Source organism: Pipistrellus hanaki (assembly GCF_964339955.1).
Source record: "Pipistrellus hanaki genome assembly, chromosome: 11".
Taxonomy (NCBI): Eukaryota; Metazoa; Chordata; class Mammalia; order Chiroptera; family Vespertilionidae; genus Pipistrellus; species Pipistrellus hanaki.
The window spans coordinates 40,657,874-40,675,310 of record NC_140513.1 but is presented as its reverse complement, the minus strand read 5'-3'; the positions used below and the strand labels follow the sequence as shown (position 1 = coordinate 40,675,310).

The 17,437-nt window shown below is 44.5% G+C and overlaps 1 protein-coding gene across 1 annotated transcript; it reads left to right on the top strand.

Annotated features, from left to right (window-relative positions):
• Nucleotides 1-5,017: 5,017 nt before the first annotated feature.
• LOC311630294 (H/ACA ribonucleoprotein complex subunit 3-like) lies at nt 5,018-6,038 on the top strand (the record flags this gene model as incomplete). Its single annotated transcript, XM_084899154.1, has 2 exons — nt 5,018-5,467; nt 5,903-6,038. Exons 1-2 carry the CDS (start codon nt 5,280-5,282, stop codon nt 6,036-6,038), a joined length of 324 nt encoding a protein of 107 aa, XP_084755280.1. The 5' UTR covers nt 5,018-5,279.
• Between the last annotated feature and the right edge of the window lie 11,399 nt (nt 6,039-17,437).

Genomic DNA, 17,437 nt, shown 5'->3' with positions numbered 1-17,437 from the left:
CCCTCTTTGAAATTCAGCTTTGACACTTGCAGCCAAGGCAGTTCCTTATAGGATTTTTCCAAGGTTTTATTGTCTACTGTCATTCCTAGGAATGACAGGAAATACACAGAGTTCTAGAAAGCTGTTATCATTATGATTTTACTATTATTTTAGCAAGTCAGTTCACCCAGCTCCTTTGCATTCACCTTAGGTTAGCCTAATGGGAAGTTCACTTATCTAAGCATATATTGTACGGATTCACTACCTTTGTACTTAGGAGCGTGGTCCTCTCTGTATTGTCCATCGTTTATGTATCTAAGAGCTCTCAGTACATTGCTTGGCTAATTGGAGCTATTTTTTATTGTGCCAGTTATTATTTTGTTATACTTTGCAAACTGAAAGTAACACAAATGTTCTACAATAGGGAATGTTTGAGATGGCATAGCATAGGGAAGAATGCTAGATAGCCAGTAAAAATGCTAAGAATGTTGAATCTGTTGATACTTGTGACATAATTCTAAGGGGGAAGATCAAATACCAGGTAGAGTGTAAACACTGATAACAACTATGTCAAAAAATAAATGCTTGTGAACTACCAAGGATAAGGAGTGATCTTCAAAGGTTGAAAGTGATTGAAATAGGTGAAGGTCTAATACATTCTTTATCTTCAAAAGCTAATTAAAACATACATATCATTGTATTTACAAGTTATGTTATTGCTGTATAAACCAATCACCTCAAGACTTGGAAGCTTGAGACGATAAACATTTATCATCTCACACACAATTCCTAAGGGCCAGATTCTGGGAGCTGCTTAACTGGACGGCTCTGATTCAGGGTCCCCCATGAAATTGCAGTCAAAATGTCAGTGAGGGCTGCTGTCATCGGAAGGCTTGTCCATGGCTGTGGGTCCACTTCCAGTAAGGCTCTGACTATTCCTTATCATGGGAATCTCTCCTCTCCACAGAGGGCCTCTCCATAGGGCTGCTCATGACAGGCAGCTGCTTCCCCCAATGAGAGAGAAAGAGAAAGAGAAAGAGAAAGAGAGAGAGAGAGAGAGAGAGAGAGAGAGAGAGAGAGAGAGAGAGAGAGAGAGAGAGAGAGAGAGAGAGAGATGCAATATCTTTTTATTTAATATCTTTATTGATTTTTTTTTTTTCAGAGAGGAAGGAAGAGGGAGAGTAAGAAACATCGATCAGAGAGAATCATCAATCAGCTGCCTCCTGCACACCCCCTACTGGGAATGTGCCTCCAACCAAGGTACATGCCCTTGACCAGGAATCAAACCTGGGACCTTTCAGTCCGCAGGCCGACACTCTATCCATTGAGCCAAACCGGTTAGAGCTACAATATCTTTTTTTAACCTAATCTCAAAACTGACCTACCATCACTTCTGCCATATTGTATGTTCACATAGACCCACCCTGGGATGATGTAGCTGGAGACTAAACAAAGGACAGGGGTGAATACTCAGAGACAGGGGTCACCGGGGATCATCTTGGAGGATTGCAATTATTAATAACAATAACAGGGCTCAAAAGCATGTTTTGGTTATTAAATATACATTTCAGGTATACACTGAAACATGTTTTTCAAAAATCCTAATCTTCCTAATTATATATTTTTTTAAAATAATCATATTTATTTAGTACTTTCTAAGTGCCAAGCACTGTGCTAAGCATTTTCCACGGACCCTCTCCTACAGCTCTCACAACTCCAAAGGAGGTGCTGCTAGTTGCCCATTTCACAGAGGTGGGACCTGAAGTACAGAGAGGGTAAGTGACTTGCTCAAGAGCACAGTAAGTAAATCAGAATATGAACTCTGATCCGTGAAAACACATACAACATCACTAAGCTATCTGGATTCCCTCTAGTCATGGTTTTGTGAAAGAAATCCCTAACCTACCCATGCTTTTTACAGGGACACAACCATCACTCTAGGTAAGAAGTTCAGGATTTCCTTGCAGCCACAGAGTAAATTAGTAAAGACTAAAAGTTGGAGGTTAGGTTCATGAGGCCCTTTATCATGTTTAAGACAATAAGAGTTGCCTAAACCAGTTTGGCTCAGAGGATAGAGTGTAGGTCTGCGGAGTGAAAGGTCCCAGTTTCAATTCCGGTCAAGGGAATGTACATTGGTTGTGGGCACATCCCCGGTAGGAGGTGTGCAGGAGGCAGCTGGTTGATGGTTCTCTCTCATTGATTTTTTTTTAGCTTTCTATTCCTCTCCCTTCCTCTCTGTAAAAAATCAATAAAATGTGTATTTTTTTTTTTTTAAAAAAAAAGACAGTAAGAGTTACCTGTCTTTTTTTTTTTAATCTTGTAAGATATACTCTGGTAAGGTGCATCATATGTTTTTTAAAATATCATTTTATTGATCTCAGAGAGCAGAAGGGATAGGGAGAGATAGAAACATCAATGACGAGAATCATTAATTGTCTGCCTCCTGCATGCCCCCAACCGGGGATCTGGGGCATGTGCCCTGACTGGGAATTGAACTCCTAACTCATAGGTCAATGCTCAGCCACTGAGCCACAACAGCCAGGTAATTTTCTTTTTAATGAACATTCTACATTTGTTGCCAGGTATGTTATTTTTTAACCAGAGAAGATGTGTTAGAAATTTCTAGAAACCACAAATACTCTAGAAACAAAAGATGCTTTTATCCTAGAAGAGAAATGAGCTCCGTCAGGATTGAAGTATTTCCAAGAAATAGCCTGTCGCTCTGTAAAGTGACCCTATAAAACCTGAACAAATATTTACCTTCAACATTAGAAAGGGCAGGCCAGCAAATGACATTTCATAAGAGATGAAAGAACTTCCTTCCTTTATTCCTTTAGGTAGTATGTTCAGTTTCCCCAGACATAGAGGTATTGTTTGATAAAAGGTCAGCATTCAGTCTAACTTGCCCAGGACTACCTAGGACTATTATTTGTATGCTTGGTCATTTCAGAAGGCCATCTTACTATTTGACAGTGTATTCAATAAAGGTCTCATTGATACTGAGTTTTTTTTCCTTAAACGGACTAAATATGTCAACCATAGTAATAACCGCTAAACTTTATCAGGTTAAGTGCTAGCCGCCATGACTATATTATCTCTAATACGTTCAGCAATCGTACAGGATAGATACTGCAAGTTACAAAGCCCAATGAAGTTAAGCAATTGGTGAAGCACGCACAATCAGGGCAGAGACTCAAACCGAGATTATCTGTCTGATTCCCCAAATCTGGGCCAGTTTCAAGGTGCCATCAGCCTACCCAGCAGCCTTACCTCGTTAGCTCTGTATACGTTGGGACAGATTTACAATAAAATGGACCTTGTTTATCTGAAATTCAAATGTCTTGTAATTTCATTTGCTAATTCTGGCCTCTCTCCAGGTGGAAGGAAACTTGGGGCTCCTTGAGGGTAGTGGCTCTCAGCCATGGGTGCTTGGCAAAACATATACGGGTTCTACCCCATATCCATGAAGCTTATAAAACGGATCCAGGCCCGTGAATTTTCAAAATGTTCTATTCATTCACTAAAAATATCTATTTATGAATGCCTACCCCGTATCAAGTGTTTTTTCTATGGTTTGGAAACAGAGCAAGAAACAAAATAAAATTCTACTTTTGGGGATCTTCCCAAGCGACTCCACAACTTCAACCCTGGTGAGAAACAATGGGTCCAGCACCCTCCTTTTACAGATCAGGGGAACCAAGGCCCACAATGGTATCATATTGGCTCAAGATTACTGATGGAGATCAAGTCTCCTAACTCCTAGACCAGTATTTAAAAAAACAAAAACATGCCCAAACGGTATGGCTCAGTGGTTGAGCGGCGACCTATGAACCAGGAGGTCACAGTTCAATTCCGTCAGAGCACATGTCACAAATGGGTTGTGAGCTAAATCGGCATGCAGGAAGCAGCCAATCAGTGATTCTCTCTCCTCATTGACGTTTCTACCTCTCCATCTCCTTTCTTCTCTGAAATCAATAACAATATGTTTTTAAAAACAACAACAAAACTGCTCTGCCTTCAATTTTCCAGAGTACATCCCTTTTTGTATTGGATTTTCTTTAAAATTACAATCTTTGGTTTGCAAAATATGGTGTCAGAAGCAAGGTCATTCTTCCCCCCACCCCCGCCCCATTTTTTAATTAAGGTATTATATGTGTACATATCTTACCATTGCCCCCCCTACTCCTATACATGCCCTCCCTCCCCAGAGTTTTGCGTCCATTGGTTATGCTTATATGCAAGCATACATGTCCTTTGGTTGATCTCTTATCTCCCCCATATCTCCCTACCCTCCCTGCTGTAATTTGACAGTTTGTTGCTTTAATACCAAGATGATAGTTGTCAACAGAAACCTGTAACAGAGAATCCTGACCCCAAAGGACAGTGGCAGTCACTATTGGCACTCCATTCTTTACCCAGCAAGTGAGCAGCATTTTCCACATGCATTGACTCATGCATTCTCCCTACAATCCTGTCTCCTATAAAGGAGACAGAAAAGATAGTATTATAACTGCCCTTTACAGTTGAGGTAACTGAGATGAGATCGCACATCGAGTTCAATCAACTCACAAATGGCAGAAACGGGACTCAAGTCCAGAATTTTTCTCTCCAAGTTGGAATAAAATAGTCTGAGTGTGAATGACAGTTTTAGCTTCTTTCTTTTCTTCCTCCTTCAGCAGGAAAGGGTAGCAAAGGAGAAACCTATTGCCAGTGCAGCTCGAACCTGCCCGCCTAATGTGAAGCCTGTCCCTCCCCTGCAGCTCTGTTCTCTCCTCTCCAGCTTCACCTTCCAGCCACTGGACAGGACGGTATGAGAGCATACTACTGATGGCAGGAAAAGCCTCCATCCAAACGCACACAAGGCATTCAGGAACTGTGCCCCACACTGCCCCTATGTTTGTAGGGATTGACGGAGTATATTAACTAGTTAGTACTTCATTTGTAGAAAGTGAGTGGGCACACTGGACTGTGTGGGGTTTTTTGTTTGTTTGTTTGTTTTTGTTTTTTACAAGATGGATATGAAATCATGCAGGGCCATGGAAGAAGGAAACGGAGAAATGTGAGCCTGAAGAAATGGGGCCTAGGTTTGCTGGGGAAGATGCTGACTTCTTTTCCATTTTCCTGAATTCCCAAGGCAGGCACACCCTTTCCACACTAACTTAAAAAATTAAACTGCCACAAAACAAAAAGCAAAAACAAACAAACGAAAAGAATAAAAAATAAAACTGCCAAAGCCAACCACCTGAGGCCCTCGATAGAGAAGCGCAGACGGAGTTGGAGCCTCCTGCTTTAGCGAGATCATGTTTCTCCAGTATCTCCTCAATGCACCGGGGGTCCGGATCTCCACCCTGAAGAAGTTTGATCCTCCGGGACAACAGACCTGCTCGGCCCATCCTGCTCCGTTCTCCCCAGACGACAAATACTCTCGACACCGAGTCCCCATCAAGAAACGTTTCCAGGTGCTGATGACCCAGAGACCACGCGCCCCGTACTGTGAAGGTCCCTTACATTTCATGTCTCTCTTGTCACCGGCGGCCCCTCTGAGACTTTTCCAAAACCAAGCTTTTCCGTCTGTGAGCCTTGAAGCCTTCTTACTTTGAGGGGTTTTAAAGGCTGGGCATTTTGGGAAGGTCTCAGGGGAGTGTCTACATAGAATATTCCTCATCTTTATGCTGATGTGCCAAAATGAGGTTTATTCTCTCAACCTCATCTGTCCTTGGGTGCAGTTGGCAAATGACACTAATTGGATTTCTGTTATCTGTCACCCTGAGGAGGGTGATTTCAGCTATTTACCCTGTGTTTGGAGAAGAAGGGAAAACCATTTACTCTTAAGTGTCCCAGGATTAGAGAAGATAGGATTTACTAAATGGCTGCAAATTGCTATTTAACTATCTGCCTCAGTTTCCCTATTTGCTTGTCCTAGCTTACTGGACTGTCTCAATGATGATGACGATGGAGATGATGATTTGAGGGAGAAAGACAGGATCAAATTCTGGGTTACACAGGGCAGAGGACTTCTTCGGAGTCTGCTGTGTATCCTGGAAAAGCAGTTTACCTAGCAGGTCTGGACACACATCTGTGAAATGGCTCTATGGTCATGTGTAAAACTATCCTATAATTACTACAGCCCTGGAGAAGGGCCCTTCTATCTGAATATTCAATTGATAAGGGTTTCAGCTAGTCATCAGAGTCATTAATGTCTGAACTGATTCCTGATGCAAGAGATGGAAAACCCCGAGTCAGAATGGCTTAAGGTAAAAGGGAACTTGGCTCCTGTAACTGACGTCCGGAGAAGCACTGGCTTCCGGTTGGGCTCCATCAGTCTCAACTAGTGACGTCAGGACGCAGTGCTTCTCCATCTCTTAGATCTTCCTTCTGAGGTGACTGCTTCATTCTCCGCTTCTACGGGAAGGTCCCTCGTAGCTCCAGACTCTTGTCGTCATTACTGAAAACAGACCCGGCCAGAAGGAATGTGAGAATCCCTCCCAACTCCTCAGCTCAAGTCTCCTAGCCTCCACAAATGGGCATGAGAGATCTTTTAGGGATTGTGGAGATGTTCTAACACCAGACTGTTAGGATGATTACTCTGTAAATATATATATATATTTTTTAAATCACTAAATTGTATACTTCAAAAGAGTGCTTTTGTGGTATATAAGTTATACCCCAATAAAGCCATTAAAAACAGATTTTCCTTGTCTCTCTTTGGCTGAAAGGGTCACATGCTCATTTTTGAACATCTCACTGGGTCTGAGAAACATGCTGCTCAGAATGGCCAAGCCACGTGCACACCCTGGACACGTAGGCAAAGTCAGTTTCAGCCAAAGCACAGGATCTGAGATGGGGAGAGGGTGGTTTGCTGGTTGAAAACTGTGTTAACGATCGAAACTGGTTTGGCTCAGTGGATAGAGCATTGGCCTGTGGACTGAAGGGTCCCGGGTTCGATTCCAGTCAAGGGCATGTGCCTTGGTTGCAGGCACCTCCCCAGTAGGGGGTGTGCAGGAGGCAGCTGATTGATGTTTCTCATCGATGTTTCTGGCTCTATATCTATCTCCCTTCCTCTCTGTAAAAAAATGAATAAAATATATTAAAAAGAAAATTGGGTGAATGGATTTTGCTCCCTAAATACCCAAAGACTAAAGTTGACCCAGAACTAGTCCAGGCTTCCAGGGCCTCGCTGCGCTAACACTTGGACCTGCCATGGGCCAAAACACATACCTACCTGGTGAGGCCTACCTTTTGTTTTGCTTGACTTCTCCATGGCAAATGCCAAGTAGAATGAATCACATCACGTGCAGGATTCTTCTTCTTGGAAACATTGCCAGTAGCCGTCTACAGATAAATCAGAAAGTCCTCTCCTGGCTCAACACTCATTGTTTTCCGTGGTGTTGACTGGGCTTGGGCGCTGCCCAGGGCTCACGGGGCCCTCCGCGGGATAGAGCGAGGGGAGGAGTCCCGTGTCACCTCTCTGCGCCCCGCTAAGCAAGCCAGCAGCCCCGTGGCCCCTGAGAATGAGCCAGAAACAAACCCTCTGCCTTTATTTTTTTTTTGGTCATTTTACACCCTTTATCTCACCTCTCACTATCTCTTGCAAACTTGATTCTCAATGCTTGTGACTGTGGGGCGAGGGGAGGGATGAGGTAATGGGTTAGAATGAGCTATATAGCTCACATTTTAACTGATTTTCCAGGGCACAGGGAGAGACAGTGTGCTCGAGGCTCCTCTTACTTGGCTGAAGAATGGCGAAACCGAACAAAAGCGGACACATCCGGAGGGCTGAGAGCAGAGGCACTGTGCTGAGCGCTCTATACCCGTTGTTCTTTTAATCCTTACAGCAGCCTCCAAAGGCGGATCCTCTCATCCACATTTCACCTGTGAGCAAGCTGGCTCGGCATGTAAATAAATGAAGGCAGCCCAGCTAGTCTGAGGTGCAGCTGGGCTTGGAGTGGGGGCTGTCTGTAAGGTGGAACTTTTAAAAATATATATATATTATTGATTTTTTTTTTTTTTTTTTTACAGAGAGGAAGGGAGAGGGATAGAAAGCTAGAAACATTGATGAGAGAGAAATATTGATCAGCTGCCTCCTGCATACCCCCTACTGGGGATGTGCCTGCGACCGAGGTACATGCCCTTAACTGGAATTGAACCCAGGACCCTTCAGTCAGCAGACAGACACACTATCCACTGAGCCAAACCTGTCAGGGCTGTAAGGTTTGGCTCAGTGGCCTAGCTGCCTTTCTGCTTCCTACAAGTCTGGGTGTTGTCAAGGCCAGGGTCCTGGACCCTTGGCTCCTCTCAGAGCTCACCTGGGGTGAGAGCAATGAGGAGCTACTGACCTGGTTCTGCGAGGCTGCTGCTGCGGCTCCTGGGACCACAGACAGACCCCCGGCCTGCTGCAGAGGGGCACAGCTGGGTCTGTTTGGCCAGCACCATATTGTTAGGGGTAGCCGCTCTCATTTGCAATAAACTTGAGAGCCCTCCATGGGGCATCCTCTCTCCACTTCACTCCTGATTTCCGCATTCCTTAGAGCAGTGATTCCCAACCTTCTCTCATGATGAGAATCACCTGGTGGAGTTGTTAAAACACAGATTCCTGAATCCCAACTAAGAAGTGCTAAACTAGAATTTTTGGGAACATATAGGTAAAATTGTATACTTAACTAGTGCTCTAAGACAGATTTTATATACAGAGCACTAAGTTAGGTATGCAATTTTACCTATATGTTCTCAAAAATTCTAGTTTAGCACTTCTTAGTTGGGATTCAGGAATCTGTGTTTTAACAACTCCACCAGGTGATTCTCATCATGAGAGAAGGTTGGGAAACACTGCCTTAGAGCATTTGCCCAGTTATTTCACACCTGTCTGTTAGTTGTCTGACACTCAAAAGCACTTGCCTTGACATCTCTCGAAGAGCTAGCAAGTTCCCAGGAGGGCCTGCCCGCCCCCTTTTCTGCCCTGTGGTGTCAGAAGGCCTGAGTGGAAAATAGGAAGAATGCATGTTCTCCTGTAACCAATGGTGCATCTGCAGGAGAAACTAAACATTTAGTCTCATTATGGATCAATGAGGCTGTTAGGGGCAGGACCATTTGCCCTCCCTCTACCCCCATGGTTGGCAAACTGCAGCTCGCGAGCCACATGCGGCTCTTTGGCCCCTTGAGTGTGGCTCTTCCACAAAATATCACGGCCTGGGCGAGTCTATTTTGAAGAAGTAGTGTTAGAAGAAGTTTAAGTTTAAAAAAGTTGGCTCTCAAAAGAAATTTCAATCATTGTACTGTTGATATTTGGCTCTGTTGACTAATGAGTTTGCCAACCACTGCTCTACCCTAATCCTCACATCAGCCCTATACAGTGCTCACTTCTGTGATTCCTATTTGACAGGTGAAGAGCGGAGGCAGAGGCCTTTACAAAATCAAGCCCTAAGCCCCGGCTCTCCACCATTACTCACCGCCTATGCTCTCAACCCTGCTCTGCCCAACAGGATCACCTGGGGAGATGTTGGAGGACACAGGGTCTGATTCAAATCCTAACCAAGTCCATCTGAGTCTCCAGGGGCTGGAGGTGAGGCATCCTTGGTGGCTGAATATTTTTTAAGTGCCCAGGTGACTCTAATGTCCTCAGAATGTGGCACTCTTTGAAGAGCAGGTGTCACACATTTACATGCATATGGGTGCTTTTGCGGGGGAGGAGGTAGGGGATGCTTTCATCCAGGGTTAGGCCAGCAGACGCCCTGAGCCCTGGAGGGTGTGTTTACACACTCACAGGAACGGTGCAGTAACAGGAGGTAGTACTGTGCAATGGTGAGTGGTTGATGAAGACTTGGATTTGAATCTGTACCCCCCAGATTTGAATCTGTACCCCTCACTGATGTATGACTTTGGGCACCTCTGAGCCTGTTTATTCATCAGGAAAGAGGGGGAAATAATGGGCCCCGCCTCAGAGGCTGTTGTGAGGAGGCAAGAGAGGGCATGCAGGTGCTGAGCTCAGCACAGAGTCCGGCACCCTGTGAGCTGTGAGTCACACTGTTAGCTGCTGGTGGCAATTACCACACCACTGAGTGCTTGCTACAGACACCAGGTCGTTTCAAAGACCAGTTCAAATTCTGAAAATGGTTTCTGCCTCCTCACGTCTGCTCATCAAGATTTTAGAATGGGTCTCTTCCCTTGAAAGTGGAATCCATTTGCCTGGTGGTTTAGCAGCAGGATAAATGTCCTGGAGGCGGCCGAGGCGCCGCCTGTGGATGAGCCTGCAAACAGGGAGTAGTGCTGGGTGTGGAGCAGGCAATAGAAGGGGAGCTCCAAGGCTCTGGCTGCAGGGGTGGGGCCCAGCTCGGGGACCTGGGGCTCTGGGGAAAGGGAAGGGGCAGGCTGGAGGCTGAGGAGGAGCGGGAACCAGGGTCAGAATGAACGGGGGATGGGAAGCCAGCGTTAGGGACTGGGAGAAGGCTGGGAGGGAGGTCTTTCACAAGGATCCAGGGACCTCCCTCTTCCCACCTACCTTTTGCCTTTTTTTTTTTTTTTTTTTTTAACTGTTCTCACCACCTCATAACTCTGCTCTCCATTTATCTTAATGTTGTTAATCCTTTTAAGCCTAAATCAATGTTAACAATGTGGCTCTCTGTGGGCCAACTGAAATGCAAGTTCCAAGTGTTTCCTCAGGCCTCGATGGAAGTTTGCCTACCACTGTTAGTTGTATGAGCATAGCTCGTTTAAAAATAGTTTTGAGTCTTTAGGATAGAGATCACATTTTATACTTCTGGAGCCAGCCCGCCTCCCCTACCACAAAGGATAACACAAGTGTTTGGTTCTTCATAGATAAAAGTGCATCATTTCCACGTGCAAGTCAAAAAACTGGCAAATGTCCTCTTGATCCACAGGCCACATATCTGGCAAAAATGTTTTATTTGGCCATGTTTTTTATTTATTTATTTTTTTAATAATAAGTTTGGATGCCTGCACACAGGTGTGGTGTGCATGTGCATTCCCCACAATTTAATCTTTTTCCTAATGCCTTAATATTTCACACAATTTATCTGCCTGACCCGTAGAGGCATTTGAGTCTGTAAACCCTAATTAAAAAAAAATGTATTTTTATTGATTTCAGAGAGGAAGAGAGAGGGAGAGAGAGAAACATCAATAATTGAGAGAATCATTGACCGGCTGCCTCCTGCTTGCCCCCTAATGGGGATCGAGCCCGCAACCCTGGGCATGTGCCCTTGACCAGAATGGAACCTGAGACTCTTCAGTCCATAGGCTGAAGCTCTATCCATTGAGCCAAACCGGCTAGGGCTGTAAACCCTAATTTGATTTTTTGTTGTTGTTGTTGTTGTTGTTAGTTAATCCTCATCCAAGGATATTTTTCCTTTGGTTTCTAGAGAGAATGGAAGGGAGGGGGAGAGACACAGAGAGAGAAACTTCAATGTGACAGAGATACCTTGATTGGTTGCCTCCTGCTCAAACCCCAACCAGGGCCAGGGATCAAGCCTACAACCGAGGTACGTGCTCTGGACTAGAATCGAACTCGGGACCCTTTAGTTTGAGGGCCAATGCTCAATCCACTGAGCTAAACCAGCTAAGGCAGTGAGCCCTAATTTTTGAGTCCAGCTCCCCAAGTTCTTGGATCTTCCCCACAACATCTCTAATACATGGCTCTCTTGCCTGTGCTTCCAGAGGTAGGAAACTTATGAGGAATAAAGAATGAATGAAGAAATGAAAGAGTCATTATAGTTAAGCTGCTAAATTACTAAACTTAAGTTGACTGAGTCATGAGGAAATAATTCTATTCTTTCTTAAGTAGCTTGGGAATCTATGTATTCACACATTCTATACATAAGCCTCTGATTACTCCCTGAAGGAGACTTAGGAAAGAATGTTCATGTGTCCAGACCGCCTGACATCCATTAGCCAAGCTCATGCACATCTGGAAGACTATCTGCGACCAATCCAGAGGCTACGCATGATCCTTCTCAAGAATGTACTTTTTACTCTGAGAACTCTCAGCTCTTCTCTCTGGTTTGGAGCACTCTGGGTATTGCTCAGCTGTGCTTATGATTTGCAAACCCCAACACCCCTTAATAAATCTTTGCTTTTTATTTCTAGCCAAAGCCTCCTGATTCTTTGTGCCAGTGGATAGGAAGTTTGTTCCACTGGTGGAAAGCTTCGGCGATAAAGAGTTCTCCCTGAATGAAAATCCCAATTTAGAGCCAGCAGCTGAAATTAACCTATTACAAATTAACTACTTTAAATCTTTTCGGTATCTCACTATTTCCTGCTGAGTACTTTTCCTATTCCCAAGCATTCCAACATGAGATGGAGTTAGCCTATTGGGTACATTTTCCAACCTGTTTTTTTTTTTTTTTAAATATATTTTATTGATTTTTTACAGAGAGGAAGAGAGAAGGATAGAGAGTTAGAAACATCGATGAGAGAGAATCATCAATCAGCTGCCCCTTGCACACCCCCTACTGGGGATGTGCCCTCAACCAAAGTATGTGCCCTTGAACAGAATCGAACCCAGGACCCTTCAGTCCACAGGCTGAGGCTCTATCTACTGAGCCAAACCGGTTTAGGACGAACCTGTTCTTTAGGAAGAAGACAGGAAACTTAGAACCACATGTGACTTTGTCCTGCAACTACAGTCATCTGAAAATGACCTTAGTAACTACTCTTCTTCACTCCTGTAGAATAGTGCCTGCGTGTACCTACCCAATCTTTTGTACTTAAGATTGAACTTTCTCAGTCAGCTCAGGATAATCTTATGTATGTCTAGCTCATCAGATTCTGGGTGAGTTGAGTGTACTAGGCTGCCAGTCCCCGCCCCCCCCCCCCAGAAGGCTGCAATTTGAGGCTATGATAGATCTAAGTAGATGTTATCTCATATCGCCCCATTAAGCCCAGACATTTTCACAGGTTTATGCTGTACAGAAGTGAGCTTGTGCCTGAATGCACAGGAATGCAAGCCCAGCAATTATTTACCAGATGGAATGTGTTTTTTGTGTTCCTCTCTGTCTTAAGCGAACTCTTTCAAAGCGTTTGGTCCTAGTTTTGACGGAGTGGATTGTAGACCTGTTATAACCTGATGAGTGTCGGAGGGTGGAAGGGGGGGGGGGATTTGAGGGGAGGGGGAGAATTCCATATTTTTCTGTTTTCAGGAAAAATAATCTCTGTGTGAAGAGCCATCTGGAGAACTGGGTGTATTATAAATCATTGTTAACACCAACTACACTCAACGGGAGCCCAGTTATTTTCTTGCAAGTAACAACAGGAGGATACAGTATTGGCTTCTGAAAACAATGTCGTGGAGAACTTCCTTGTGGGAGAGCCAGAGGTCAGAGAGACCCCATGCTGTTCCCCTGAGAAGAAAGGAGCTGCTATCGTGGGGGAAATGAAAAGCCATTTGGATTTTTCTCTTCTCCTTCATCTGAAGCTCCCACAAAAGTCTAATGTTTTTATCCTATGCAGCTTTTCTTATATGCTTTTAGAACTATTTGTAGTAACCTGCTGATCTTAATTAAGATGCACATTTTCAAGTCAATCTCACTGAATTACCTTAAGTGGGCCATCTAACTCCCTTAGCCTCTCCCATCCCATCTGGCAATATGGCTAATGGAAATGTACCTAATGTGGCTAACCTCCTGACACAGAGGCAATCAATACACATCGATTCCCTCCTCTGGTGAGTAAGAAATCCCAAAGAAGAGTAAGTCTACGTGCAAGTTATTTTAAATAGCATCATTTCAAATAGCAAAATAATCGGATACAATCTAAATGTTAGACGATAAGCTGTTTAAATCAGATACGTATTGTAGATATTACCCCTCTTCCATTAACACATCCCTGTTTTCCCCTTTCCCCCATTCAATAAGTGGAAAACCCACTCAGAAAGAGTAGGGTTTGTATCCCTTCTTTGTCATCATAGTGATTGGTCCAGGATAGACATATGATCCAATCCAGGTCAAAGGCCTTTCCCTAGATTTTTTGTTGAAAATACATTGTCTTCCCTTTTTGGTGGCGAGTTGTATAATTGACCCCACATTTGCAGGTGACACAGCCCCCATCGTGTGGAGAATTCTGGGAAAATGAGCAATGAAGAACTCTGGTGACATCAAGCCGCTGGCTCCCAATACTTAGGAACCCAGGGAAGTGAGGTTCTGATAGTTCAGTGAGCAATCCCAGTATTTTCCCATTCAATTCCTTTCCCTAAGGTAGTTGAAGTTGGCTTCATGTTAGTTGCAGCTGCAAGAGTTAACATTGATACTTAGGAAGGTTACATAGCAGCAAGAAAAAGTGATTTTGATGAATTTTACAAATAGCACCATATAAAATTATGCAGCTATGTAAAATAATCATGCATATGCAAAACAAGTGGAGGAGACATACCTTAAAGGTGTAATGGATATCTAAGCATGATAGAGTTACAGGTGATTCACCCCTCCCGCCCTTCATATAATGGGGTGAAAATCTTATCCAACTACCTTCACTGTGCAAGGGAAATGTACCTTGTTTCCTGCAAATGACTCAATCCTCATTGACTTCCGCCACATTGACCATTATTAACAGTATCTTACTCTCTTTTGTTAGAAAAAGAGTTTTGCTTTAAAAGAGTTGTTTTGTTTTTTGTTTTAAGGCAACTGGCTAGTCTTGCATTGCTTCCTGCCTTTTGTCCAAGACGATGCCTTGGTGTACTTGTGGTAACAGAGAGACTGAGTTTTAGATTTGCACCTATGACCAGGGTTGGTGTCACAGACTGAATGTTTGTGTCCCCACAACTCACATGTTGAAGCCTGAACCCCAATGTAATGATGTTTTGAGATGGGGTCTTTGGGAGGTAATTAGGGTAGATGAGGTCATGAGGGTGGGCTAATCCCATTAGTAGTGGGATTAGTGACCTTATAAGAAGGTGTGCCACAGCCTGTTTTGCTAAGTGGATAGAGCATTGGCCCAAAGGCTGAAGGGTTCAAGGGTTTGATCTGGTCAAGAGCATGTACCTCAGTTGCAGGCTTGATACCTGGCCCTGGTCAGGGTGCAGTGCAGGAAGCAACCAATCGATGTGTCTCTCTCATATCAATGTTTCTCTTTCTGTGTCTTTCCTTTTCAATTCCACTTTCTCTAAAAATCAAATGAAAAATATCCTCTGGTGAGGAAAAGAAGAAGGAGGAGGAGGAGGAGGAGGAGGAGGAGGAGAAGAGAGGTGCTACTATTTCTCTGCATGCACACACCCAGGAAAGGCCATGAAAGCACATAAGTTGGCCATGTACAAGCCAGAAACAGAGCTCTCACCAGGGATGGCATCATCTGGTACCTTGATAGACGTCCCAGCCTCCAGAACTGTGAGAAAGTGATGTCTGCTATGTAAGCCACCCAGTCTATGGAATTTTGTCCTTCTCCTCTGTGCTATGGAATGTCACTATTTTGCTTAAGGCTAACTTAGCATTTAACCTTGATCTCATGCTGACCTGGTGTGATGAGTTCACGACCCACAGGCAGACAGACAGGCACCTTCCTACACACTCACTCACCCATTGCTAAGCACATCAAATTTTCTTAATATCATCCCTACCAGAAAACCAGCGAATGCCTCATTATAGGGCACTTTTAAGTCACCCAGGATCACAGGAATGATGGGAGAGAACGATGGAACTGTGCTGTGCAATCACACAGGGCCCTACACCTAGAACAGCCCCGCTTGGTTTAATATTCTGTGGCCACTGCTTTGAAATCCTTAATACGTTTGAAACAAGTCACCCTGCGTTTTCATTCAACACTGGGTCCTGCAAATTATAAAGCCAGTCCTTGTGGTCAGATCTCTTTCTACAATGGCTCAGAGCTCCAAGAAGGTAAAAAAAAAAAAAAAAAAAAAAAAAAAAAAAGAAGTTGGCAAGCTTGTTAAGACGTAGACAACAACTCTCACAGTACCACTTCACTGCACTCTGTGGGCCAAAGCAAATCACAGGGCCATTCAGATTCAAGGAAAGTCTGTATGGCGATCCATGTCACTTCCATTTCCTGTTTTCTGCATTCCCAGCAGCAATCAGGTCCCATGCAGTACTAAGAAGTAGAAACCCACCCAAGCTACCTCATAAAAAGAGGGATCTATGGTAGAGCCTCACAGAAAGGAAGGTAACCTTTGGAAATAAGTGGAAATAAGAATGAGAAACTCAGGGCCTGAGGCCATGCCTCTCACGGATCACACTGGTTTCCTTGGTCAGTCAGCCCCGGTGAAGGGGGAGCAGCAGGAACTTGGTCACTCAGAAGAGACAATGGTACCTTCCAGAAACTGTGGGCAGGACAGGCTCTCAACAAGGGGCTGTGGATAAAGACGACCATATCGTCTGACAGAAATGCCTTCTTCATTTATGAAGTGCCAATAGTTATGTTCAAGACCAGGCCTGGACCCACAGGGATATAACTCGGCCCTAGAGGAGAAGGGCCCCTTCTTTTCAGTCACTTCAGGGCGTTTCCTGCTACCTCTGACTGAAGCGAAGGGGAGGATACCGGCATCAGTCTTCTTTTTATTGTTTCTTATGCCCAGTGAGTGAGTCCTGGTCCTTGCTGGCTGGCTCACAAAGTCCTCATGTGGCAACTCCCACCTACCCTGGAGGTTTAGGAGAATGACTTGGAATGGCAATTAACCTCATCGAACAGTGGAGTGAAGAAGGACCAGAAATTGTGAGTTCATCTCACTTGATTCTGTCCACTCCAGGGAAGGTGGCAGAGTTGGGCTCTACGAAGGAGGGATTCTTACACGAGTAGCCCCATCTCTTGCCCTCTCTCCACAGTCTCTCCTGTCCTGCCCCTTGCAGTGGCTTCCTTCACACCCTCAATCCAGTGCCCTTACCTCTCTCTTGGGAAACCCCATCTCTTTGCCCCAGTACATGGCATCCCTCCTTCTTTCTTGGTGCCTTCTTGCAAACGCCAACAGCCTCCATTTTTTTTACAGCCTCCATGGGTGCTGGGGTTCTCCCCGTGCCGAATTTTGTCAGCTCTGAAAGACAGAGTTCAGTCTAGTAGGCGAAGAAGACGTTGGTGCAAAGTCTGTGCGGCCATCCACCTCACTCACCTCCATGATTGTAAAACAATCATCTCAGCAATGGGTAGTGGAAGGAGAATTTAAAAATGTCCCATTGTCTAGTTTCCATAACAAGAATCACCACATGAGGTTTGTTCATCAGTGTCACCCCAATACATTCAACAAAATAAATAAAGGAAAAAAGAATCACCACATGAACTACTAACAGTTCTGTCTTAACTACCCCGGTTGCTGGTGTCTACTTTAGGTAAGAACTTCCTGATCTTAAATCTCTTCCATGACACAAACAGGGAGAGTTCCTGGCCTCCAGTGAAGAGGACAGTCCTATACCCAGCTAAAACTGAGGCATCACAGGCCAATGAGGGGTGGTGGGAAAGAGAAGACATTTTCAACTAAGTGTGGGGTGAGGGATTAGCCTGTGACTGGGTTCCC